The sequence below is a fragment of the Caretta caretta genome, chromosome 6 (genome assembly GCF_965140235.1).
Source record: "Caretta caretta isolate rCarCar2 chromosome 6, rCarCar1.hap1, whole genome shotgun sequence".
NCBI classification, from domain to species: Eukaryota; Metazoa; Chordata; order Testudines; family Cheloniidae; genus Caretta; species Caretta caretta.
In genome coordinates, this window is record NC_134211.1 from 116,500,917 (window position 1) to 116,528,349 (window position 27,433).

At 47.9% G+C, this 27,433-nt stretch overlaps 1 protein-coding gene across 4 annotated transcripts in view; it reads right to left on the minus strand.

Moving 5' to 3' along the window:
- Nucleotides 1-23,456, minus strand: part of ZBTB1 (zinc finger and BTB domain containing 1) — a 30,948-nt gene extending 7,492 nt beyond the window's left edge. The window contains exons 1-3 of one of the 4 annotated variants that reach the window (XM_048853601.2): nucleotides 23,216-23,456; nucleotides 11,954-13,865; nucleotides 4,295-4,313 (exon numbers count right to left, since the gene is read on the minus strand). In XM_048853601.2, coding sequence (XP_048709558.2) covers nucleotides 4,310-4,313; nucleotides 11,954-13,845 — 1,896 coding nt within the window. In that variant the 5' untranslated portion in view covers nucleotides 13,846-13,865; nucleotides 23,216-23,456 and the 3' untranslated portion in view covers nucleotides 4,295-4,309. Of the gene's footprint in view, nucleotides 1-4,294; nucleotides 4,314-11,368; nucleotides 13,866-22,404; nucleotides 22,870-23,215 lie in introns of those variants that run through there. The other 3 variants (XM_048853600.2, XM_048853598.2, XM_048853599.2) reach the window with 3 other exon arrangements.
- Between the last annotated feature and the right edge of the window lie 3,977 nt (nucleotides 23,457-27,433).

The following is a 27,433-nucleotide window of genomic DNA, read 5'->3' on the forward strand; positions in this document are numbered from 1 at the left end:
TCACGAAAGCTTATGCTCAAATAAATTTATTAATCTCTAAGGTGCCACAAGTCCTCCTTTTCTTTTTGCAAATACAGACTAACACAGCTGCTACTCTGAAACCTGTCATCTCTGGACCGGGAGCCTCAGTGCCGGTTGTATCCTTCCACATGACCCCACATAGTTTTGGGGTTTTTTACCTTATTCTCCAGACTAGAACAAACGTGGATGTTGTTTTAACTCTTTATTATTGTAGTTGCCCTGAATACATTAAAATTAGATCTTGTTAATTTGTATTGATGAAATTAATCAATGTAATCAATTTTTATCAGTTTGATAGCAACCTTCACCATTTTCATTTTAGAAAAGGACTGCAGCAAGTGATTAGCAGGGTTTGGCAGCCCATTTCAGTGTAGTCTTCAACACCTAGCATATGGCTCCTATGGTTATCTGCCCTGAGAGATGAAATTTCAGTTTGTTTTCCAGAGATGTAAGTAGAGTCACATGTAAGTCAGTTTTATAATACAATATGGAGACAAGTCCCAAAGGGCTTTTACTGAGCACTCTAATTCGACTCTGCTGTTGGTGCCATTACCAGCTGGTCTAGTCTGTCAGCAAGGCAAAGATGGTGCTAGTTCAGGTCTGGCATATGTGGTTCTGAGTTTAAAGAAGTCTTTTGCACACTGCTTCTCCCCCATGTCCTCTTCAAACTTGGATCTTTCAATTCCTCAGAAGCTTAGATGTCCCTATTTCACTACTGCCACACAAAAGAAATGCAAGAAAAATATCAAGAGTCAGAAGCCCACACTCAGGTGCCATCCCATTATCCTTCCCACCTCTATGCTTTGTTTTTGCTTTAGATGTTACTTTTTCAGTTGTACTCACAATGGACATCAAGTTAGGGAACCATGTCACTTAAAAAGATTTTTCTCTCCCCTCACTCCCAATTAATCTTAAACATTGTCCCAAGTTTGTCCCAAGTTTGTTCCAAAAGTGAACTTTTCATTTTGATTAAATATGTTGCCCTTCTTTCTTTTTGATCCAGTTCTCAACACTTTAGTAAGGACTTGTGGTTTATGGCTTGACTTAGTGGTTAAGAGAGAGCTGCCTCCCTTCAACTGGTCTCGTAGGTTGGGGCAGTCGCCCTTCTGAAAGAATGCTCCATATTTGTCTTAGTCACTTCAGTTTGTTGTTGAGCTATGTTGAAACAATGCTATTGAACCCAAACAGGTAGCCCTACTTGGCCAAATTCAATCCTGGTGCAAGCACTTACAACTCTCCTTAAAGTCGCTGGGCCAAATGCATTTGTGACAAATGTCAGCATAAGTTAAACATCAGGCGTAAACTGTCCAGAAAACAGATGTGGATTTAAACTGTAAAGATAATCCTATTTGTTGCATTTCCTGTTATTTGCCTTTTGCCCTGTTGGTGTATAAATTGCACCTTCTTGACTGTCAAATGGTGTAAGGAACACTCCTTACATCCATTACTTACATACATTTTCTGATCAACTTACACCTGATGTGTACGTTTCATCTCTGTTTAAATCACAGCTGTATTGGACCCAATATGTCTACATAACTTTCTGTATTGGATGATAGGTGATGCTTTCCAGTAGGTCTCATTGAACTGATGGATGCCTCATGACTTTGATTTGACCAGTTTACAGTTAGAGAAATGCCCTTGTTTTGTTCAGAAAAAAGGATTTATTGCATTCAAACTGAGTAAAATCATACCAAATTATTAATTTTCTCTATGAATATTAATGTTTATACAAGGAGCTGGACTGATAACCTTGTAAAATCAAAGATCTCTATATATCCACAGATCATATACAGCTCAGGCAGAAGCACTCGTAAACCTCTTTACGCCACCCCTCTAAAGTACACAAAGTGATTTTGCAGGGACCACCTTTCGGAGTGGGAAGGTAGCATTAGTCATCATGCACATTAATGCTTGATCTTTCTGACGAGATTGCAAAAAGATTGTTGATTAGTGCCAACTGTAGTGGTAGTTTATGTACTGGGCTGTCCCCACCAGCTCACTTTGCAAACCAGTGAACAGTTGCCATTGCTGATGATTTTAAGCCCCCTAGTGAGCTAAATGAGATTTGAACTTGCCAGCCACAGTAGAAAGCTCTGTATCCTACTACCAATCTGTAAAGTCATCCCAGTTACCGTAAGAGCAGATGTTTTAAATGAAATCAGAGCCTCAGCAGAATCTGATTCTGCAGTCTTCAAATATTCAAGTCTCAACTAAACTACAGTCAATCTCTGTTTAAATAAAAGTGGACATGTTTTAAATTAACCACCAGATGGAGCCCACACAACCCTAAGGAACAGAAATATATTGACATTGGCAGAGAGAATAAATTTGTTAGTCTCTAAGGTGCCACAAGTTCTCCTGTTCTTTTGATAAACAGTGTAGCCTTCTGTAGCTTCTTAAAAATCAGAGCAAATTTGTGATCTGTTTTGCTGTTTGTAAACAAAATGAGGGGTTGGACAGACAACAAGTTGGCTCTGTATTATATATCTGTATAGCTACTTACTCTTTTTGCATACACTGCAATTATGTCAGGTCGAGGGGACAAACTTGGCCTATACATACATGTACAAATAATAAAAGATATTACTTAGAGATTTTCTCAAGTCTGGTGATTTAGCCAGCCAAAGAAAAATTCTAAAGGGCCATCTTCCAGAACTCAGCCAGGGAGAATAGAGGGACACAATGGGTCAAAAATTTCCTTCCCCACACCACTTTCTACAGGCCAAATGGAAATCAGAGATTGAGGAAAAGTCCTATTAAAACATGTAAGGGAGATGGTGCACCCACTACGGTAACTGATAGTGGCAGCAGCTTCCCATGCCCATTCTTTAATGATTCTTGAAAGGTGGGGCTCCAATTCATACACCCAGCTTGTATGTTTTAAATAAATAGCCCATACGCTATCCTGCACCCTCTCGGGTTTATGCATAGGCTGCTGTCCCCTGGTGAGGGAGAAAAGCAGGCATAGGTATGGAGTTGTGGTGCATGGAAGGTGCACAGCTAATTTAAACACACGTGGGACTGGTTTGTTTTGATTAGCAGACCAAGATCGCAGACCAAGATAGTTAGTTCTGGGGCATAGAAGGCCACAGACAATTTCTGCTGTTATTTGCTCTAAGTTGCTCTGCTTCAAGCTAATTTTTAGTAGTCTGTTTGTATTTGGGGTCCTGATTACACTGTATTTGACCAGATATTTGACATTCCCAAAAGGAAACTTCCTTGCACTGGTCATTTAATTATTCTCACAAACAAAACAAAGCAAGGGGAATTGACGCATTATATCAGTGAATTTTCAGATATTTCAATTGACTGGTTTTTCTGTTTGTGCTAATTTTTGGTTACTCAGGAGCTTTAATACCAAACATATAGGCCTGTCTGTCCTGGCAGCAGGACCCACATTGACACATGATAAACTGCAATTAAACACCATCCTTGTTCGAAAGGTGCTACTATCATTTCCCAAACCGTTACAGATCAGACCCAATGCTGTTACTTAGGGCTAGTCTACAAGGCTTTGCTGATGCAGCTATAGCTGTATAGCTATACTGGCAGAGCATCCTGGTGGAGTTCCAACTTATTCCGAGAAATGGAGATCTTTTGGCTGGATACATAAATCTCCTCTCCAAATGTCATAAGCTATATTGGCAAAAGGACTCGTTGGCTGCTATAGCTGCACCTACCTAGGTTTTTTTTGCCAGCATAGCTATGTCAGTGAGGGGTGCGGGTTTTTTCACCTAGGCATTCTGACAAAACTTTGAAACATGGACCTGGTTGTGCGGCAGACAATGCCAGAGCTACACTACAAAGCGAATTTGTTTTGTTAACAGAACATTACAGGTGCACTCAAATGTCGGGGTATGTCAGAATTAAGGCTGCCAGCATAACCTTAACTGGCTATTTGTGTAAATGCATTCCAGTTCAGGCCTGGGTTGATTCATGCTATTTTAAGTATGTCTACACTTGAAACGCTACAGTGTAGACACTCGCTACAGCGACAGAAGAGGCTTTTCCATTGTTCTAGTTAATCCACCTCCCCGAGAGGCACTAGTTAGGTCGATGGAAGAATTGGAGGGATGGATTTTTTATACCCCTGAGATTAGCTATGCTAATGTAAGTTTTCAGTGTAGACCAGCCCATAATGTCTCATACAAAGTTTTCTACAATTTTAGAAGCACATACATAGTAGGAAAATAAAGCTGTACAAATCCTTATCTGAGGGAAACAGGAGGGAGTGTAATCTCTCTGGAATTATTCAGCTCCAGGCCCTTCCAGGGATTTGGGGGCTCTATCTGTGGAGAGAGGGAGGAGATCACTTTTTTCTGCCCGTCAGTTTTGAAGTAGAGTTAACTCTGATAACCACTTCTACTTGTGGTAGCAAGAAGGAGGAAAGAAAGGAGGAAATGGAAGGTACCTGTTGTAGTGTTGCCAACTAACTCTTGTCATTTTATCATTTGTTTCTTAAACCACTAGCTCCCAGATTCATGTGAAAGTAAAAATCTCATACATATCTAAATAAAAAAAAAACTCATGAGTTTTAAGCCAATTTTTGAATGCTTGGGGTTGGCAATACTGATGTCGCAACAACTGTAGCAATGTGGCTCCACTGAAAACACTCTGCCCTGAAGCTGAGGAGACAGGTAAGGGAGCTCAAAAGTAGTGCAGACACACTTTGCTTCCAGTGAATTCCTATGATCCAAACAGATCTCTAGGGGTTTGGGAATTTGGGGACAGAACCTTCTCATTTCATCCGAGGGGCCTAATGCCAATTACAGAATCTCATTAATTTTTTTTACTCACCTCCTGCTGCATAATATCTAGGACTAAATTCTTATTCAGCACTTAGGCAAAACTCTCACTGATGTGAATGGCTAATTAGCTTGCGTAAAAGCTGAGCAAAGGCACTGGGACTGGACATAGAGATCAAAGTTCTTTCATGAACTGCAAGAATTAGCTTTTTTCTCCCACAGGAAGTGCTAAAAGCAGCATTGTTTTTGTGGTTGTATCTGCATGAAGACTTCTGGTGTAGTATTTTCAAAGAAATTAGCAAAGGATGAAGGCTTCCTGTTTCCCCATTAAAGATATGAATGAAGAAGAATTAAAATAAGGTGTAAAGAAATCAATCCTACTATGAGACAGGCCCATATTTTTAAAGTGACCACTAACTGTGTGTATTTCATTTGATGCCCTTCGGTGCTGATTGTCAGAAGCGCCTCCATTGACTTCAGATAGAGTTGAGGGTGCTCAACACTTTTGAAATTCAGGCCTTTGTGACTCATTTGGGGACAAGTTGGGCACTCCAGATAAATGGCCAGGTGAAAACCTGCACCTTAGGTGATCAGCTAGTGATTTCTCGTCCCATGAATGTATGACATTGTTCTTAAATATGCTCATGTAAAACTCCCTAATATAGTTACAGTTCTCAACATTCATAAAGAATGCACACAGAAAAGTATCACCGCTGGAAGCAGTCTCGCTGGAAGTATAATGCACAATATTGTTTCCCTACTAGTTCTTGAGAAAATATTATGAGTTATTTGTAGACAAAAATGACATGAAGAAAGACAGATTCCAGCAACATTTCCACTCAATGCTGGCACCAGTTCACGCAAGCCTATGAAAAGCAGCAAAGGCTGTTCATTTCAGTGCTGAATATTTTTGTCAAGATGAATCCATTCCTGAACCATGCTGTCTCTTTCTCTGTTACAAATTAAGATTTTTTCTTTTCGGAAAAAAAGGTTCACAATTCATTTCAGCGTCATGGCAGTGACTCTGTAGATAAGACTGGAGAAGATATTTAATTTATAACTTCTATTTTCACCCTTTTTTAACCTCTTCCTCCTCAAAATCCTTTTGCACTGAAATGTCTCAAGAATAGTTAGCAGAAAGATGATTTTTTTTGAAGTTGGAAGAAAATCAGGAAAGTAATTTACAGTCACTAAGAACAGCAAGAGCTTTTAAAAATGTGTTCCTAATTTTTTAAAATTAGCTTTTAGCTTAAAGCCAGCTTATTTTAAAAGTTCAAAATAGCCATTCGCTTCGTCCTGTGGGGGCACGTCTTGAAAACAACTGGGTTAGAATTAAGAAAGTTAGAAAAGTTTTGATTCTTAACCCCTATTAGATAGGTGAGCCCCTAAGAGCCCCTATCTTGCAAATAACAGATATGAAGCTGCTATTACATGTATCTTCTTAACTTCCATAAGGTACTTATCCCCTCTGAGCCTCAACAGTTATGCCATCAGAGTTGTAGGGGATGAAAACCTCCCCTTCCCACTGAGTGAATGTGTGTGTTGGTGGGGGGGATGTTATCCAGCATATAGCAAGAGAACAAAAAAGGCTCCCCAGACCATATCTGAAGGGTAAGTTGAATAGAGAAAGGGATTATGTACAGGTCTCTCTGCCCTTTATGTAGATTTGGTGGCTTTTCCCCATGTCAAGAGAGTGGGTATGTGGACAGAGACAGAGACTTGTTAATCATGTATGTGAGGCAGATCCATGTGTAAGAACCATTCCTGTCAGGTGTTTAAATTAATAGCTTAGCTGCAAGGAAACCTTTACAAACAAGTTCTTAAAAATGTGAAACTGCCTGTGCAGTACCAAACCTACAGCTGGCTTAACAGCATTTGTTATATTTAACAGCTCATTCCAGATCATTACAAACTCCCTGTTTAGCTCTCAGTAAGTCCTGAGAGCAGAGATGTGGTTGCCAGTAAAATTTTTTTCAAAGTTGCAACCCACACCACTGCCAGGATGTGGAAAGCAGCAGCAGGAGAACAGTGAGAAATCACTGGACATAGGAATAACAAAGCACCCGAAGATACAGGGGTGGGAGAGGCAGAGAATCAAGAGAGTGCTCATTTTCCTTTGGAAAAATAAGTAACTATTAGTCTTTTTTAAAACATGGTCCTACATGTATATAGCGCCTTTTATCTGCAAAGATCCCAAGCAATTTACAGTATTACATATATACAGTCTAAACATGCATAGGATTCCAGTTAGTATAGGAAGTGGATACAGAGAAACTATGGCAAGAAGAATAAAACTACAAGTGTGATAAACAGAACTCTACATCAAGAATTTCTGTTCCTCCTTCACTCTCAAGTAACAATGAGATTTCCAGGGATTTGTTTTTGTTTTACTGAAAATGTTTCAACACTATTTAGTACTGTATTTGCTTTTTGAGCATCTGTCTCTTCAATGGGGTGTTTTTTTAAAACACTACCCTACCACTGTGGGGGAGCAGGAACATGGTAATTTTGTATTTATTGCATCCATATCATTATGTTCTCTGAAGAACATTCCACTGCCCTTAGTCAGCATTATTAAATGGTCTGCATACTCTTGTTTAGCTCCCTTTCACCCACTCTCGTCTCATTGGCACGATTTCAATTTTTTTCTCTTGCCATTCTAATCCTCTCTATCAGCCACTCCAGGCCTTTCTTTCAGCTTTCTCATGCTGTTCTTATACCTGCTTTCATAGAATCATAGAACTGGAAGAGACCTCAAGACGTCATCTAGCCCAGTCCCTTGCACTCAAGGCAGTAGTAAGTATGATCTAGAGACCATCCCTGACAGGTGTTTGTCCAATCTGCTTTTAAAAATCCCTAATGATGGAGATTCCACAACCTCCCTAGGCAATGTATTCCAGTGCTTAAGCACTCTGACAGTTAGGAAGTTTTTCCTAATGTCCAACTTAAACCGCAATTTAAGCCCACTGCTTCTTGTCCTATCCTCACAGGTTAAGAACAATTTTTCTCCCTGCTCCTTGTAACAATCTTTTATGTACTTTAAAACTGTTATCATACCCCCTTCTCCAGACTAAACAAACACAGTTTTTTTAATCTTCCCTCATAGGTCATGTTTTCTAGACCTTTAATCATTTTTGTTGCTCTTCTCTGGACTTTCTTCAATTTGTCCACATCTTTCCTGAAATGTGGCACCCACAACTGGACACAATACTTCAGTTGGGGCCTAATCAGCATGGAGTAGAGCAGAAGAATTACTTCTCGTGTCTTGCTTACATCACTCCTGCTAATACATCCCAGAATGATGTTTGCTTTTTTTACAACAGCGTTATACTGTTGACTCATATTTAGCTTGTGATCCAATATGACCCCCAGATCTCTTTCTGCAGTACTCCTTCCTAGGCAGTCATTTCCCATTTTATATGTGAGCAACTAATTGTTCCTTCCTACTTGGAGTACTTTGCATTTGTCCTTATGAATTTCATCCTATTTACTTTAGACTTCCTCCATTTTTTCCAGATCATTCTGAGTTTTAATCCTATCCTCCAAAGCACTTGCAACCCCTCGCAGCTTGGTATCGTCCACAAATTTTATAAGTCTATCATAACAACAGTGTTTCTTCCCATCTCTCCCATAGCCCAGTTGCAGTACTCCCTGATTTGTCCTTACTCCCTTTGATTTGTTCACAGGAACTCTTGATTCTTTTCATTCCCTCTTGGACCTTCCCAACCATTCTGTGCCTCTTTGCCTGGTCTTCTCTGAACTTCTCCATGATGCTTCAATTCACTCTCCTGGATCACCAAGTGAGCATTATTTCCAGGGCACATATGTGTAAACTCAGAGAAGTTCTGGTTCTTCCACTGCCCAAACTGGTAAAAGCTGGGAGTGCATCAAATCATCCTCCAGCAAATTCCTCTGATTGAAAGAGAGGTGTTAGAGGGCTTTAGAGAGAACTGAAGAACGCCTCACTGAGAAAGGAAAGGCCACTACAACACAGCTTGCAATGGGAAAACGGTGGTATTCTGGGGAATCACTGAAAAAACACAGTATGTACAATGGGACAACTCAATTCACAAATTAAAACCTCCTCTGCCATTGTGGCTCATCCACAGTAGGTATCAAACTGTGTAAAACATGGTTTTAACAGGTTCAGGCAAACATGCATCAAACATGGCTCCTATCCCAATACAGAGGGGTCTATGAATCACTCTTTTAGCTCTTCGGTTTATTCTGGGATAATCTGTTGGCTACTGTGTTTCATCCTCTAAATTTTCCGGTCCATTTTCAGTCCTCTGGCCCAGTGCAATCTTTTATCTAAGCTTTGCTGTGTCACAACAGCCCACCCAGCACAAAAGTCTGTTTTATACTTAGTACACAAACTGCAATAAGAGTTTGGTGCCACAGTGAGTTAGTAATCCAGGCTGAAAGCTCTCCCAGCCAAGTTGAGTCATACTCACTCTCTGTTCCTTCAGGCATCTGTGGGACATTTTATCCACTCCCCCTCCTTTGGGATTTTTTTCCCTCCACTTCCCACTACACTATTCTAATTTGGTCTCTGCTCCTGTGCTGTTCCAATCTTTGCCTGGCATCCCCCACAGCATTCCAAATCTCTCAGCGCACCCCAGGCCACAATACTCTTCTTTCAACTCTGCTGCACACACAAGTTCTCTCTTAGTTCCCTTGGCTGCTCTCTCAGCTCAGTTGGAATTTGTATATCAAGAGGTAACTCAAATGTCTGAGAATCTGTATGTGACCTAAACACTTTATAAAATATTGCCATTACAATGTCTCATTGATAAGTAATTATTTTTCAAACACCATTCTACTCGTTACTTTGAAATTTCATTTTCCAGTGTACAAGATGGCTGGTTCTCTCAGCCACCCCCTTACAACCAATCACCAACACAAAAACAGCATTTTCACCGGCCAGCGTGGTTGTTCTCTGGACTGACATGTTAATTTTCAGCTCAATGTGGCTTGGGATGGAAGTATTACAAATCTCTGGAAAAAAAAACAAATCTTTGGAATAATGGAAACACTAGCATGCATTAACGTTAGGGGTGCTGTTCAGTGCCACTGTCATTGACTTCTGTGGGATTTTGGAGTATAAAAGAAATGCAGTTTTTACAGTACTTTTTGTATGTGAAATGCTGAAGCCCCAATGCTATAATTGGATCCATGCGCTCAGGTCTGATAGCAGGTCCAGGACCCAAGTTTCCCTTTTCCTTCAGTGTATTAGGCTCCAACTTGAAAGACATTCACATTGTTTGTTTACAAATCTAAAACTCGGTTCTAATTGAATATAAAACCAGAAATTTGATACAGTATCTGAAAATACTTATTTGATTAAGTAGCTATATGCAATTTTTAGGTGAACTTTATCCATTTATTTATATATTCTGACATTCTGTTTTATGAGCTATAAATTAATCAGTCTGAAAAATGGCAAGGTTTCAAAACTTATCCCTGGCAATTATACTCTAGTTAGAGCACTGGATTGAGACTCAGGAGACCTAGATTCTATTCCCAGCTCTGCCACTGGCCTACGAGGCGATCTTTGGCAAGTCATTTCCCCACTCTGCCTCAGTTTCCGCATCCAGAATCCAAACACACACAAAACGTGTAGAGAGGCTGTAGCTGCTATCCCAGCATATAGGCTGGAGCAACTGCAGCAAGAGGTAAAGTTGCTGCACTGCAACCCCGCAGTCTGGTGCTGAGCTGAGGGAGGATTTTGCACCCAGGTATGATTTGATTTTTCAGGTAAAATAGTGAAATGGTATTGACTTTTTTTGTGAAGCACTTTGAAATCTGCTGATGAAAAGCACTATGTAAGTAGGTGTTGTTATTGTTTCTTCAAATGCTCTTTGTTCACCACTGCTTATCATTAACAACCATGCAGTTAGTATTTGTTTATACAGCTGGTGTCTAAGATTCCACCCTCAGACCCACAGTTGTACTTTCAAAGACTAAGTTGCCTCAGCTGACACACAGTGGTTTTTTACTGCATTAAAATAAAACAGATAAGCTCTTTATGTTAGGGTTTCACTAGATTCAAAGAGGTCTGTATGTGAGAAGATTCTGAAAGGGCATAAAACATCTTTGCTGCACTTATTAAGAAAGCTCAGCAGTCTCTTCACACTCAACAGTCAGATACCGTTGTGATGAGTAGGTTATAAATACTCAGGCAGATACAGATAGGCAACTGAAGGCAAGCATTACTGCATCGGAGCTAGAATATCGAGCATGGAAAATGGCTGTTCAGATGGGAATTCTTTGATTTTATATACTGTAGTCTTAATTCTCTCTTTCTTCCTTTGTCCATATCATTGCAGCCTTGCTTGGTTTTACTTCGCCTACCTAACCCGACCAGCATTCCTGGGGACGTGACTCTCAATAAAGATGCTAAGAATCTGAATACTAGGACAGCTAGCACTGTGCTGACTGTAGAGTCACAAAGCAAAGAATTATTCCTTGGCATCAGTTTTCATTTTTTAAATTGATTTTGATAGTAGGAATGATTATGCTCCTGCATATTAATTGCTAAATGATGTAAAATTTCACATGAAGAAACAACACTTGTAAATACTGAAGCACTCATCGGATGGACATGAAACTAAGAACTGTTTAATAGAAGTCAGTTCAGGGGTAACATTTGTGCTTTTAATCTACAGTTTAAAAATAATGATTTGTATCGTATCTACTTAGTAAAATGATAAAATTAAAAACAGAAATTGCTAGTACGCAACAGTGAAAATGTAATAATTAAACACTTAAAAGATATATACTTAATGACCCTACAACAAAGACACCTATGATTAAAAGGGTCTTTACACAAAAGACTTGTTTTCAACAATTCATTCAATTTTTGTCTGCTATATTGTATGCCTTGCTTTGGTGTTCCCACTGCTGTCTATTTAATGCTTGTTTTACAGTATGTTTGTGCTTATGTTCTTTTCAAATGCTTGGCATTATAGTGAGATCTCATATCTTTTCTCAAATTAAATTTTGCTCCACATACTCCACATGTATACAGATGAACATCCATGTGCTGCTCCAGTTGTTCGTTATTTGGGAATATCTGAAAGCAGACCTGGCATATAGTCTCTCCAGCTGATAAATGAGATATCATATGCCGTACATGGTCATGTTTTCTGAAGTTTCCTTGATCACAAATGGAACAGACATACCTGGCCATGCCTTTGTGCATATCATTGTGGAGCCGCAGCTGACGTTCTCTTAAAAACTGCTTTCCACATGTCTGGCAAACAAATTGTTTTTCCTTGGTATGAACAGTGTAATGTTCCCGTAAGTGACAACGCTGATAAAATCCTTTCCCACAAAGATTGCAGAAATGCTTGCGTCTGTGATCTCTTTCATTCTCTTCCATAATAGCATTCTTAAACAGATCTTGCTCTAGGCAGTTTGACATATGTTCAACAACTAGAGTTTCAGTTTCAAAACGCTGACCACAATTAGGACATCGGAAAGGACAGGCAGAATGCTTATATAACTGTTTGTTTGGAAGACTGTTCATTTGGAAGTGACTGTCCCTGAAGTCCTCCAATATCTCTGCAAACATCATATCCCTTATTTCAGACTGTTCCTCAGGATTCTCTTCTAAGTCCATTTTTTCCTCAGCATTTCTTATACCATTCATTGTCAGATCCTGGGGTTCTCCACATGTCTGTGCATGATCCTGTAACTGTCTACCCTTGACCAATATTTGGCCACATTTGCCACAAGCACATATATTTTCTATGTGTTTAGATAAATAATGAGCAGATAGATCTTCTTCTGTAATTGTTAGCCCACACAGTTCACAGGGCGCATTCTCCGCATCTTCCTGCACTGGGGGGGCTTTCCTGTTAAGATGCTTTGCGTTTTTTAAACACTTTCTTGCATTCTCATCTATAGACAACCGGGGTTTTAGAGTTTTTCGAGAATGTCTCTTTTCATTGATCTCTTCTGCAACATAATATCTGTAAAGTGGCTCTTCCTGTTCATCATCTAATTCATCATTGTCAGTAGATTCGTTACAGTCTTTATCTGTCACTTTAATAATGTTAAAATCTTTCAGTTCATCTTCTGGGTTATCCTCTGGTTCCATCTTGATGATAATTCTTTTCCTCTCAGTGGCTCTACTTCCTTCTTCACCGGACGTCTCAGATGCAACTATACTACTGTTCCTGCTTGTTATGTTTGACACTGGAGATGAAGAGTCATCGGCTGCTTGATTGGCATCCCCTTTATAGTTCTCTGATTGTGCAGACAGTATTTTAGAAGTAGCGTCTTTTTCACTAAAGTCAATTTTTTCAATACCATAAAACCTGGTATTTTGGTATGAATGCCTATTTGTGCATGTTAACACATGCTCATCCAGTAACTTTTCACAGCTAAAACTAAACCCACAGCTGTCACAGGTAAAGCTTCTTCCAAAGCGGCGTGAATGTGACACACGATCTTTTGTGTTAGAGAATTTGGACACGGTGCTTTTTTTGCAAACATCAAACAGTTGTTCAGGAAAACTGCCCAGCTGCAAAGCTTCTTCATCCGGCTCTTTGTTATGGGAGGTGTTTACGGTTGAACTTGGTGGCTCCATACACCACCTGTTTACTTCACTGCCATTTCTAGTAAGTGTGTCTTCATACATTCTCACACCAAATATCATTTTACTATTCTGTGTACTAGAAGCAGAAGATGAACACTTTAAATTAGAGGAGTCTGTATCTTGTATATCTTCTAAACATTCAGGCACGTTATATAACTGTAGATAGTTCATTGCCACTTTAAATTGCTCAAAGTTGGTAGGGGCCGTCATAATTTTTCCTAAATACATAAACTGTAATATGAGATCAAAGCATTCAGCGCTGATCTTCATGTTGCTGAGATTCAGTTGGGCTGTGGTGTGTTGGTGGTTCATAAAAAACATCCTAAAATAAGAGCTGCAGGCAGCTAGGACCGCTTTGTGTGCTTGAAAATAAATATCATCAATAGCAATGCAGCAGTCACAGAGAAAACCCCACTCTCTTTGGTTGTTTAGCTGCTGAAGGACATATGTGCTGTGGCTGGTACTTGCCATCTTGTATACCGATTACAGTCCTGTGGAAAAAAAGAAAAAGAAAAGAAAAGAAATATTTAGTTATAAGCACAGAAAGTAAGAGGGAGCTTATTTTAATACAGAGGACAATTGTTAAGAACTTCAATTTGGGTCCAAAATTTTATATTCTTACTATTTTTATAATCTGCTTGGAAAGGTCTTCCTGGAGATAAATACCTACTAAAGAAAATCCAGTAAACTGGTGCCAAGAAAAATAAAAATATCCACTATTCCATTCTCCCTCTGCTGGATTTGCAGTACCAGTTAACTAATAAACTTTACTGCCACACCTGTACTGATCTCAACAATACTACGGCTAGTACAAAAATCGGAAAGTAAACCACAAAGAAATATGGCCAAGATTTTCAAACGTGACACTGATTTTAGGTACCCAACTTGAGATACTTTAAAGGGGCCTGGTTTTCAGAAAGTGCTGCGCATCCATCCAGTGAAAATCAGGGTCCTTTAATGTGTCTCAAGTTGGACAACTGTGACATAGGATGGTTTGGCGATGATGCTGCATTGTCATGGAGGAAACATAGGTTTAATTACTATTCTTTCCCGCCTAGGCTATCAGGAGGCTGGGAGAACCATGGAAACAATATGAGCAATCCTTAAAGAGGAAGAAATGTTCCACATTGCCCAAAACATCCACTATGGCCATTTAAAGAGCAGCATTTATGGATCACTAACGTTACCCAGGCCTTGGCTGGAAGTTGGATGGCTGCAGTAGGAGTATATATATTATCATGGCACCCAGGGGCTCCAGTCATGGACCAAGACCCCTGTCAAGGTTCCTTCCCCACTCTGAACTCTAGGGTACAGATGTGGGGACCTGCATGAAAGACCCCCTAAGCTTATTCTTACCAGCTTAGATTAAAAACTTCCCCAAGGTACAAACTTTGCCTTGTCCTTGAACAGTATGCTGCCACCACCAAGCATTTTAAACAAAGAAGAGGGAAAGAGACCACTTGGAGACGTCTTCCCCCAAAATATCCCCCCCAAGCCCTACACTCCCTTTCCTGGGGAAGGCTTGATAAGAATCCTCACCAATTGGTACAGGTGAACACAGACCCAAACCCTTAGATCTTAAGAACAATGAAAAATCAATCAGGTTCTTAAAAGAAGAATTTTATTTAAAGAAAAGGTAAAAGAATCACCTCTGTAAAATCAGGACGATAAATACTTTACAGGGCAATCAGATTCAAAACATAGAGAATCCCTCTAGGCAAAACCTTAAGTTACAAAAGACACAAAAACAGGAATACACATTCCCTCCAGCACAGTGAATTTTACAAGCCATTAAACAAAAGAAAATCTAACGCATTTTCTAGCTAGATTACTTACTAACTTTACAGGAGTTGGAAGACTTGCCAGGAACAGATCAAGGATGTAAAGGTATCACACGGACAGACAGACAAAAGCCTTTCCCCCCACCTCCAGATTTGAAAGTATCTTGTCCCTTCATTGGTCATTTTGAGTCAGGTGCCAGCAAGGTTACCTTAGCTTCTTAACCCTTTACAGGTGAAAGGATTTTGCCTCTGGCCAGGAGGGATTTTATAGCCCTGTATACAGAAAGGTGGTTACCCTTCCCTTTATATTTATGACAACCCCATTGTGCTAGGTGCTGCACAAATACAGAACAAAAAAGCCCCTGTAGGAACAGAGAGAGACTCCTGATGAGTGGGTCAGGAACAAGGAAGATTTCCCTCTCCAAACTGAAAGCTGACCAGGAAGGAAATACCCTGACATGCTACTCCGATCTGATTAGCAAAGTGACACCAATTGTAGAAGCTTTTTTTTTTGTTTTTACATTACACTGAAAAGTAAAGAAGTTGTTCTGCACTAGTTAATACAGTATGACGCTTTGGTGGCAACAGATTCAGTTATTTTACTTCCCAAACAGAATCTTTTACTTCACTGAAATGAAGAGGTACATTCTAAGCAACAACATTTCTAAGCATTTAGATAACTTTGGATGTTTTTGTGAACAAAACCAAAGCAAAAAGCAACAACCCCTGCAGATCTTGAATTTTAAAAAGTATTCACAAAAAACATCTTGTATGCCCAGTCGTGCTAGAACAATTATTATAGTGAGGGTGCTAAACGCGGAAAGCACGGATTTGGGTTGTTATTGCTACCTCAAGCCAGGCGATGCGGCAGCACCCCTACTTCCAGGTCCTACGCATAGGACTCCAAATGAGGTGCATTTGACCTGAGGTTACTTTGTACATTCAGTCTCATATGATAATATGTTGAATTACCATTTAAATCCTAAGAACAGTAACTGAAGATTTACTAATAATTTCAGTTCAAACTACATAGTATGTGTTTAATATATCTTCTGGGAAGATGTGGTCACAAAATGGATACTGACATTTCAGGTGTGATAAGGCATGAGGACAGCTATGAACTGCCATCTGTACCAGAGAAGTCTGTTCAGAACAGATACACATTATCAGCTGCCCTTATTACAACTTGCAAAGTGGCAAATTCAATTTTGAAATAAAATGTAGTAATAAAAAAAATCCCACTTATTCTTCTATTTAAAAAGACATTTTGTAAAGTTTGCTAGTTGAAAACAGTTCTTTAGCAGGGTAACCCGAAGGCAAATAAAAAAAGAGATTATGCAGTATCTGGGGCCTGATGCATGCCCACTGAAATCAGTGAAAATATTCCCATTGACTTCAACAGGCATTGGAGTGAGGTAGAAAAGATGTATTCGTTTAGGTTTCTCTTTTCCTTAGGAAAAGTAGGAATAAAGGATATTGCCTCTTTTGAAAGGGGAACTCTGGGAGATAACGGTCAATAAAACGTAGAATTCTTCAGCACTTGATCTTGGATATGCAGAAGAGGACAGACTGGTAAGGCATATCTCCTGAAGCCTCTATAAGAATTAGCCCGACAGTGGGTCTGCCTGATGCTGATAACAGGTAAAATGCTCAGATACTATAGTGATAGGGGGCATACAAGTACTTAGGGAACTCTTACATTAACATTTTAGTGTGACTAAGAATGGATTTAAATTAGTAAGGTGCTATTAAAGTGCTCTTTTTCTTCCAAGCTCGACAGCAACCTGTCATATGTATTTTATGTGTTGGTGTATTTAAAAACAGCAGTGCCTGAATATTGGACCTTCAGTGCAGAAATAATTATAGGCAGAGCTGGTGGCACCACCTGTTTTAAGGTTGTCTGACATTTCCATTATAAGACCCTGTTTTCTGTTGCTTATAATTTGGCCAAACTAACTACTTGGGCTGAATTTTTCCATGCCGGGGCTCTGCCGCAAGCTGATTTCTTTTTTCTTTTTCTTTTTTTTGGGGGGGGGAGGGGGGAGGGAGTTAGTGGAATATCAGCCAAAATGATTCCATCATTTCTGACAACGAGGCTAGGGAAAATACACCACTTTGCCCATGTTAAAAAATTCTGCTGACCTTTTCTTTGAAAAGCTCCAGCTACCTTCTCTGGAGTTTTGACTTTAAATCTGGCAGAGAGATAGCCTTGTGTCAGGGATGTGCATTTTGACATCTCATGAAAATCCACGCAAATCTGGCCAAACTATAAGCCTTGGAAAAATCACACTTCACACAAGCTCAATAGAGGCTTTTTTCATTTTAGCAGCTAAAATCTCCAGATTCTGTCTTCACCAAGCGTGCTCGAGCCTCTCACAGATTCTAGTGCTGACCAGACCACACATGTGCTATCCCCACAGAGCAAATGAGCATGCTCTAGCTCAGGGCTCCTGCGAGGGGCTCAATAACTGTATGTCTATACTGCAATTAAAAACCCATGACTGGCCTGTGCCATGTGTCTCGAGCTTGCGGGGCTCAGGCTAAGGGGCTGTTTAATTGCAGTGTAGACATTTGGGCTCAGGCTGGAGCCTGGGCTCTAGGACCCAGGGAGTGGGAGGGTCCCAGAGCTTGGGCTTCAAATGTCTACACCACAGTTAAGCAGCTCCGCAGCCACGTCCCACAAGCCTGAGTCAGCTGGCACAGGCCAGCCATGGGTTTTTAAACTGTGGTGTAGACATACCTTAAGACTCTTCCTGTAATGGCTACACCAGGCCAGGGTGAGGCTGAGCACGGAACCAAGCTCAGGGAGCCTGTCTCTCCAGTGCTCTCTGAGACCTCCCTGCTGGCTCCCAGGCAGCCTGGAGGAGGAAGCTGTCTGATTCAAATCCAGAGGAGACAAGAGCTGAACCAGGGAAGGGAAAGGAGATTGGGACAAGGAGGGTGATGAGACTGGGAGCAGAAACTGGGACTGGCTGGGCAAGGAGGCTGGGACTGGGAGCCAAGGAGGAAAATGGAGAAGAAGGAAAGACAACAGGACACCAGTTAGTGGGGGGTGGGCACCATGATTAGACAGGGAACTGTGAGGTGGGGGGAGCCTGGGACTAGAAACCATTGGGAGGACGGGGAGACAGATCTGACAAGGAGTCGTGGTTCAGGGGGAGAACTGGGACTGGCTGGGCAAAGAGACTGAGGCAAGTTGTCAGGCAGGGTGGGTGCAGACTGAGACTGGATGAGGAGCCCAAGAATTGGGAGTAGGATGAGACCCAGGGGTGGAGGGAGAGATAGCTCAGACAAGGTGCCAGGAGGGGAGAACGAGGACTGGCTGGGCAAGGAGACTGGGGACAAGTAGTTGAGGTGGAAGGGGGACTAGTTGGGCAGGGAGAAAGGGACTGAAGCAGGGAAACTTCTGGTTAGCCAGTGGGGTGAGACCGAAGTCCTCTCTGTTTGGCTGGTTTGGCATGCCTTAATAAAGGACACCCAGCCTTGGGCTGTAACTGCCCTGCTCTTAGCAATTTGTCCTGAATTTATACTCTCAGTAGTGTCCCGCCAGAGGCCGCATCGTTACAGTCAGTATCTACTATTAATGTGGCATATATAAAAACAAAACAAGCTATACAGCTATATGAAATATCTGCATGCTTTGGTCAAAAGCCTTCTAACTGAAAAGAGCAAGTATCCAGTATAACTGCATGCTTTGCTATGGCATGGATTTAAAAAAGTTTTTAAACTAAAGATATAAAAAGTTCCTAAAACATTTTTAATTTTAAAATGTAGAGACCTTGGCAAAGTTCCTGTTGAAATGTGTATGTTTTCTTAAAAAAAAAAAAAAAAGTACCACAGGCTTTAGGAGCATTTGGGCCCCTAAAATTAGTAGGTGGTTTTCAGAACCCAGCATTTTCACTGCTGAGCAGGCAAAAATGGAAATCTCACAGACTTAGCTGCTGGCTGCTTTTCTGTGGAAACCAAGATCAGACAAAATGAAATAAATAAAAGCTCTGAATTTAGTACTAACGGAAAGTGATATACTGAAAACCCAGAAGAATCAAGTCTCCTATGTATCCACAAAACAGATCGATGTACCATGGACCGTGACGATGCAAATTTCCCCACACCACTCCGCCACCATATCTCAACCTTGACCTCAGGGATAACCTCTACAGAGGAGAAGATATTTTAGACGCTATGCCCCTTGAGGGTGAAATGAACCTTGGTGTGAAAGGCCAGTGCATTAGAGACATATGGGAAATCTACATATGTGGGGGTAAGCAGGCACAACAGCTGAGCAAGTGGTCACCATACCCCCTTGCATGCTGTAGAGGGGCCACATGGTAGAAAAAACAAATAGAGGATGTGAAGTACCCTCTAGAGATCTACACGATAAGCTCAATTACTTGGGCTATTTGTGAGGATGGTGAATGTCACCCTCAGCCACGGCCTGCCAACAGGAGTACTAGTTGTGATGTTGCTTTCTGTGATGCGGACACCTGTTCGTTACGAGCTGTCGTACTAAGACTATCAATTAATTGAAAATAGCCTACGAACAGCCTTTAGATCACAACGGATTTCAACTGCTACGTAGACTGGATCTGAACCAGTGAAAGAGATAAAAGATTCTAAAACTCACCAGACTGCCAATCATTTCAGCCTTCAATCCCATATCAGTATTAAGATCTCTTCTGATGATACATTTCAGAGTAGCAGCCGTGTTGGTCTGTATTCGCAAAAAGAAAAGGAGTACTTGTGGCACCTTAGAGACTAACCAATTTATTTGAGCATAAGATGAAGTGAGCTGTAGCTCACGAAAGCTTACGCTCAAATAAATGTGTTAGTCTCTAAGGTGCCACAAGTACTCCTTTTCTTTCTGATGATACAGCATCCCTTTCCACATATAAGGGAAATAGCAGCTGAAATCTGACAATAGCTGAAATCTGACTCTCAGTTGATGGCTGAGAGCATCAAAGATACAGGTATGTTATACATTCCCAATATGAGCACAGTGCATTAAAGAGTTAAGGACATAAGGTATGATCTAAAGCCCTGAAATCTTGCCACTGACTTCAAAAGGCTTTGGATCAGGTCCATAGCTCTCTGTTATGCTTTTACTCTCTGACAGTGGTAAACTGACTTCTCAGCCACAATGGATTTTTGTGGAAATTCCTAGTTACCATTACTTAACTGATATAATTTACTCTACCCTTGCACAAATATGGTCTGTATTAGGCAATGTATTAACAACCATGCAGTTTTTATTTTTTTTATATTAAGGAAAATAAACCAGCAGGAAAAAACCCTGACACCAAATTTAGCACAAAATATTTTTTTAAATAAGCCTTTATATTCCAGTATCTTGATTTATGACCTCAAGCTGCATGTACAGTAAGCTACTGCAGTGGATTCTCCATCTCCTAATGTCTTCAAATCAAGCCTAGCTGCCTTTCTGGAAGTTATGCTTCAGTCAAACACAAATTATTAGACTTAACACAGGGGTAGATGCGTAAAATGTAATGGTCTCTGATATACAGGAGGGCAGACTAGATCAGAGGTTCTCAAGCTTCATTGCACCGCAATTCCCTTCTGACAACAAAAATTACTTACTACACAAGACCAGAGGGAGGACTGAAGTCTGAGCCCACCTGAGCCCCGCTGTCCTGGGTCAGGAGGCCAAAGCCAAAGTCCAAGGGTTTCAGCCCCAGGCAGGGGGCCTGTAACCTGAGCCCTGTAGCCCAGGGCTGAAGCCCTCGGGCTTGGGCCCGGGCCCCAGGTGGCAGGGCTCAGGCTTCGGCCCCGGACCCTAAGAAGTCTAAGTAGCCCTAGCGGCGCCATTAAAATTGGGTCACGACCCACAGTTTGAGAACCGCTGGACTAGATGATCAGATTATGTCTTCTGGCCTTAAATTGTATGGAGTTATGAATCTACTTGCAGCACAGGGTTTTCCGATGTAAATAAAATTGCTAAAATCTGAATTAAGTGAAATTAGTGTGTTATGGGATATACTGAAGTGTATAGGTAATGCTACGTGGTGTTACAGGGTGTACAAATGTTCACACAAAACTGTGAAGAAAAAACATTAGAGGACATGAACATTCACAGGGAAACATTCATCCTAAGGACAGAAATTATCTCCATGCCAGTTACTGATCAGCCGTTGTGTCTACATACTGCATCTGCACTCACAGCCATGCCTACCCCCTCAAGTATCTGCCATGGACACCATTTTAAAAATGGATTTGCAGAATTCCCTTGTGAACTACTGTGATAAAGCAGAAACATCTGCCAGAAGACGAAGAGTGAAATCCTTACACTACTGAATAGGAGTTTTGTCATTGACTTCAAGGGGGCCAGGATTTCACCCTAAATCTACTGGCCAGTACAAAAAACATGCCCTTGTTTTCTCCCCATATAAACAAGTGAAGTCTACAGCAACCCTGGTGAGATGCCCAACCCCAACAGCTAAGAAAGAAAGAGCCCTGGGATTCTTCTTGGGGTGCAGTTCAGGAGTCCTGTTCTGGGTAGGGTTTCTAACTTTCTGATTGCAGAAAACCAAACACTCTTGCCTCGCCCCCACTCACTCCATCCCCACTCCTTCTGTCGCTCGTTCTCCCCCACCCTTGCTCACTCACTCATTTTCACTGGGCTGGGGCAGGGGCTTGGGATGTGGGAGAGTGAGAGCACTCCGGCTGGGGGTGCAGGCTCTGATATGGGGCTGGGGATAAGGGGGTTTGGGATGCAAGAGGGGTGCAGGCTGTGGGAGGGAGTTTGGGTGCGGGAGGGTCCCTGGGCTGGGGCAGCATCTGATTACTCTCTTAATGAGGACATCGACCACTAGCTTGAAAAGACTGTAACCACCCTCCACTTTTTAAAATGCTGACTCTATCTTATAGGAAACCTACAACTACTTAATTGGGAAAAACTGGACAATACATCTAGTTGATGCATCTTGTGCTTTGTCCATCTCCGGAGGTATCCTTTCACGACAGCCAGCATTTGTCCATTTCTCTGGATAATGCTGCAGGTGCAGCATTAACTTTCATGACCCTGGAACTGCGGCTAGGTTGGGATTCCATCACCAACAGCAAAGGTAGCAGGCAAGGGCCTGTAAACCAATACTTACTGTCCCTGTCTCAAAAGTCACTTCTAGTTGCCAGAGAATACTTTTTTTTTTTTCACCTTCACCCAAGAAAATAGCTCAAGCGCATCATTAAACCCCAGAGGGCCTGGCCAGATCAGTCTGGGACTGATGGCACTTACGATTCAATTCTTTCACAGAGGGAGGAAGGTAGCAAGGCACCTCTTAGCAGGGCAGGCTTCAAAATCTGCCTGGGCAGGCCCGCCTAGACAGCCATGGCAGCGTCCAAAAGGCCGCCCCAGCGGGTCCGAGCACAGCAAGGCTGGGCACAATGGTCTGGAAACAGTGACGATCAGCGCCTGTCACTGATCTGAACGTGGCCCCGCGTAAATTGTTCCCCCGCGCGTCGCAGGCGGCCCTCGCCGAAGCCTTTTAGGCCGAGGCGGGTTTGCTGCGGGTGGCGTCTTGCCGTGAGTTTATTTTCTCCCCAAGAGTGGCCGGTGTCCGCTCGCTGAGTCGGGCAGGGTCCAGGCCACATGTCGCTCCCGGCTACGGGCAGGAAGGTCCCCGCGGCGGCTAGAGGTGAGGCCCGCTGGAAAGCCGCGGGCAGGGCCGGTCCCACGTCCCCTATACCTATGCGGGGGGGAGGGGGGCCCTTACACACTCGTGTGCCACGGCCCGCGCCCCCGTCACTTCCCACCTCCCGCCGATGGAGGAGCTGCTGGGGCTGCCAGCGGGCGCCCGCCGCTGCGTGCGCGCCGGATCCTCCGCACGCCTGCCGGAGCCCCTTCCCCCGAGCCCGGGCCCGGCGCTGCCCCCCGCCCCCGCCGCGGCGGCCCTTCCCGCCGGCCGCCGCCGCCGCCGCGCGCCCCGGCCCGGCCCTGCAGCGGGCGCCGCGCCCCGGTCTGGGGCCGCTCCCGCCGCGCTCCGCGGCCCGGCCCCGGCGCAGGGCAGTTTTCCCGCCACGCCCGGCGGGGCCCGCGCCCCACTTACCCGCCGCGCGGCCAGCCGGGCCCGGGGGCTCCGCGCGGGGCCGAAGCGGCGGCCGAGGAGGTCGGAGCCGGCCGCGCTGCTGCCTCTGCTGCTGCAACAAAGGACTTCCGCCCCGCAGCGCCTGCTGCTGCCGCCGCTCGGCTCCTCCGCGACCGCACGGAGCCGGACCCCTCCCACCGGCGGCCAGCGGTCCCGGCCCTGCTGCTGCCGCCGCCGCCAATGCATGGCGGGCGGCTCCCGGCTTCCCAGCTGCCGCCGCCTCCTCCCCGATCCGCCCTGCCCTGCCCGCACGGGGGGGACCCCATCCCTCTCCCCGATCCGCCCTGCCCGCACGGGGGGGACCCCATCCCTCTCCCCGAACCGCCCTGCCCGCACGGGGGGGACCCCCATCCCTCTCCCCGATCCGCCCTGCCCTGCCCGCACGGGGGGGACCCCCATCCCTCTCCCCGATCCGCCCTGCCCTGCCCGCACGGGGGGGACCCCCATCCCTCTCCCCGATCCGCCCTGCCCTGCCCGCACGGGGGGGACCCCCATCCCTCTCCCCGATCCGCCCTGCCCTGCCCGCACGGGGGGGACCCCCATCCCTCTCCCCGATCCGCCCTGCCCTGCCCGCACGGGGGGGACCCCATCCCTCTCCCCGATCCGCCCTGCCCTGCCCGCACGGGGGGGACCCCCATCCCTCTCCCCGATCCGCCCTGCCCGCACGGGGGGGACCCCCACCCCTCTCCCCGATCCGCCCAGCCCTGCCCGCACGGGGGGGACCCCATCCCTCTCCCCGATCCGCCCTGCCCGCACGGGGGGGACCCCATCCCTCTCCCCGATCCGCCCTGCCCTGCCCGCACGGGGGGGACCCCCATCCCTCTCCCCGATCCGCCCTGCCCTGCCCGCACGGGGGGGACCCCCATCCCTCTCCCCGATCCGCCCTGCCCGCACGGGGGGGACCCCCATCCCTCTCCCCGATCCGCCCAGCCCTGCCCGCACGGGGGGGACCCCATCCCTCTCCCCGATCCGCTCTGCCCTGCCCGCACGGGGGGGACCCCCATCCCTCTCCCCGATCCGCCCTGCCCGCACGGGGGGGACCCCCATCCCTCTCCCCGATCCGCCCAGCCCTGCCCGCACGGGGGGGACCCCATCCCTCTCCCCGATCCGCCCTGCCCTGCCCGCACGGGGGGGACCCCCATCCCTTTCCCCGATCCGCCCTGCCCTGCCCGCACGGGGGGGACCCCCATCCCTCTCCCCGATCCGCCCTGCCCGCACGGGGGGGACCCCCATCCCTCTCCCCGATCCGCCCAGCCCTGCCCGCACGGGGGGGACCCCATCCCTCTCCCCGATCCGCCCAGCCCTGCCCGCACGGGGGGGACCCCATCCCTCTCCCCGATCCGCCCTGCCCTGCCCGCACGGGGGGGACCCCCATCCCTCTCCCCGATCCGCCCTGCCCTGCCCGCACGGGGGGGACCCCCATCCCTCTCCCCGATCCGCCCTGCCCGCACGGGGGGGACCCCCACCCCTCTCCCCGATCCGCCCTGCCCTGCCCGCACGGGGGGGACCCCCACCCCTCTCCCCGATCCGCCCTGCCCTGCCCGCACGGGGGGGACCCCAACCCTCTCCCCGATCCGCCCTGCCCGCACAGGGGGGACCCCCACCCCTCTCCCCGATCAGCCCTGCCCACACGGGGGGGTCCCCCATCCCTCTCCCCGATCCGCCCAGCCCTGCCCGCACGGGGGGGACCCCCACCCCTCTCCCCGATCAGCCCAGCCCTGCCCGCACGGGGGGGACCCCCATCCCTCTCCCCGATCCGCCCTGCCCTGCCCGCACGGGGGGGACCTCCATCCCTCTCCCCGATCCGCCCTGCCCTGCCCGCACGGGGGGGACCCCATCCCTCTCCCCGATCCGCCCTGCCCGCACGGGGGGGACCCCATCCCTCTCCCCGATCCGCCCTGCCCGCACGGGGGGGACCCCCATCCCTCTCCCCGATCCGCCCAGCCCTGCCCGCACGGGGGGGACCCCCATCCCTCTCCCCGATCCGCCCAGCCCTGCCCGCACGGGGGGGACCCCATCCCTCTCCCCGATCCGCCCTGCCCGCACGGGGGGGACCCCCATCCCTCTCCCCGATCCGCCCTGCCCTGCCCGCACGGGGGGGACCCCCATCCCTCTCCCCGATCCGCCCTGCCCTGCCCGCACGGGGGGGACCCCATCCCTCTCCCCGATCCGCCCAGCCCTGCCCGCACGGGGGGGACCCCCATCCCTCTCCCCGATCCGCCCTGCCCGCACGGGGGGGACCCCATCCCTCTCCCCGATCCGCCCTGCCCTGCCCGCACGGGGGGGACCCCCATCCCTCTCCCCGATCCGCCCTGCCCGCACGGGGGGGACCCCATCCCTCTCCCCGATCCGCCCTGCCCGCACGGGGGGGACCCCCATCCCTCTCCCCGATCCGCCCAGCCCTGCCCGCACGGGGGGGACCCCATCCCTCTCCCCGATCCGCCCTGCCCTGCCCGCACGGGGGGGACCCCCATCCCTTTCCCCGATCCGCCCTGCCCTCACGGGGGGGACCCCCATCCCTCTCCCCGATCCGCCCTGCCCGCACGGGGGGGACCCCCATCCCTCTCCCCGATCCGCCCAGCCCTGCCCGCACGGGGGGGACCCCATCCCTCTCCCCGATCCGCCCTGCCCGCACGGGGGGGGGACCCCCATCCCTCTCCCCGATCCGCCCTGCCCTGCCCGCACGGGGGGGACCCCCATCCCTCTCCCCGATCCGCCCAGCCCTGCCCGCACGGGGGGGACCCCCATCCCTCTCCCCGATCCGCCCTGCCCGCACGGGGGGGGGACCCCCATCCCTCTCCCCGATCCGCCCTGCCCTGCCCGCACGGGGGGGACCCCCATCCCTCTCCCCGATCCGCCCTGCCCTGCCCGCACGGGGGGGGACCCCCATCCCTCTCCCCGATCCGCCCTGCCCTGCCTGCACGGGGGGGACCCCCATCCCTCTCCCCGATCCGCCCTGCCCGCACGTGGGGGACCCCCATCCCTCTCCCCGATCAGCCCAGCCCTGCCCGCACGGGGGGGACCCCATCCCTCTCCCCGATCCGCCCTGCCCTGCCCGCACGGGGGGGACCCCCATCCCTCTCCCCGATCCGCCCTGCCCTGCCCGCACGGGGGGGACCCCCATCCCTCTCCCCGATCCGCCCTGCCCGCACGGGGGGGACCCCCATCCCTCTCCCCGATCCGCCCAGCCCTGCCCGCACGGGGGGGACCCCATCCCTCTCCCCGATCCGCCCTGCCCTGCCCGCACGGGGGGGACCCCCATCCCTCTCCCCGATCCGCCCTGCCCTGCCCGCACGGGGGGGACCCCCATCCCTCTCCCCGATCCGCCCTGCCCGCACGGGGGGGACCCCCATCCCTCTCCCCGATCCGCCCAGCCCTGCCCGCACGGGGGGGACCCCATCCCTCTCCCCGATCCGCCCTGCCCTGCCCGCACGGGGGGGACCCCCATCCCTTTCCCCGATCCGCCCTGCCCTCACGGGGGGGACCCCCATCCCTCTCCCCGATCCGCCCTGCCCGCACGGGGGGGACCCCCATCCCTCTCCCCGATCCGCCCAGCCCTGCCCGCACGGGGGGGACCCCATCCCTCTCCCCGATCCGCCCAGCCCTGCCCGCACGGGGGGGACCCCATCCCTCTCCCCGATCCGCCCTGCCCTGCCCGCACGGGGGGGACCCCCATCCCTCTCCCCGATCCGCCCTGCCCTGCCCGCACGGGGGGGACCCCCATCCCTCTCCCCGATCCGCCCTGCCCTGCCCGCACGGGGGGGACCCCCACCCCTCTCCCCGATCCGCCCTGCCCTGCCCGCACGGGGGGGACCCCAACCCTCTCCCCGATCCGCCCTGCCCGCACGGGGGGGACCCCACCCCTCTCCCCGATCCGCCCTGCCCTCACGGGGGGACCCCCACCCCTCTCCCCGATCAGCCCTGCCCGCACGGGGGGGTCCCCCATCCCTCTCCCCGATCCGCCCAGCCCTGCCCGCACGGGGGGGGACCCCCATCCCTCTCCCCGATCCGCCCAGCTCTGCCCGCACGGGGGGGACCCCCATCCCTCTCCCCGATCCGCCCAGCCCTGCCCGCACGGGGGGGACCCCATCCCTCTCCCCGATCCGCCCTGCCCGCACGGGGGGGTCCCCCATCCCTCTCCCCGAACCGCCCAGCTCTGCCCGCACGGGGGGGACCCCC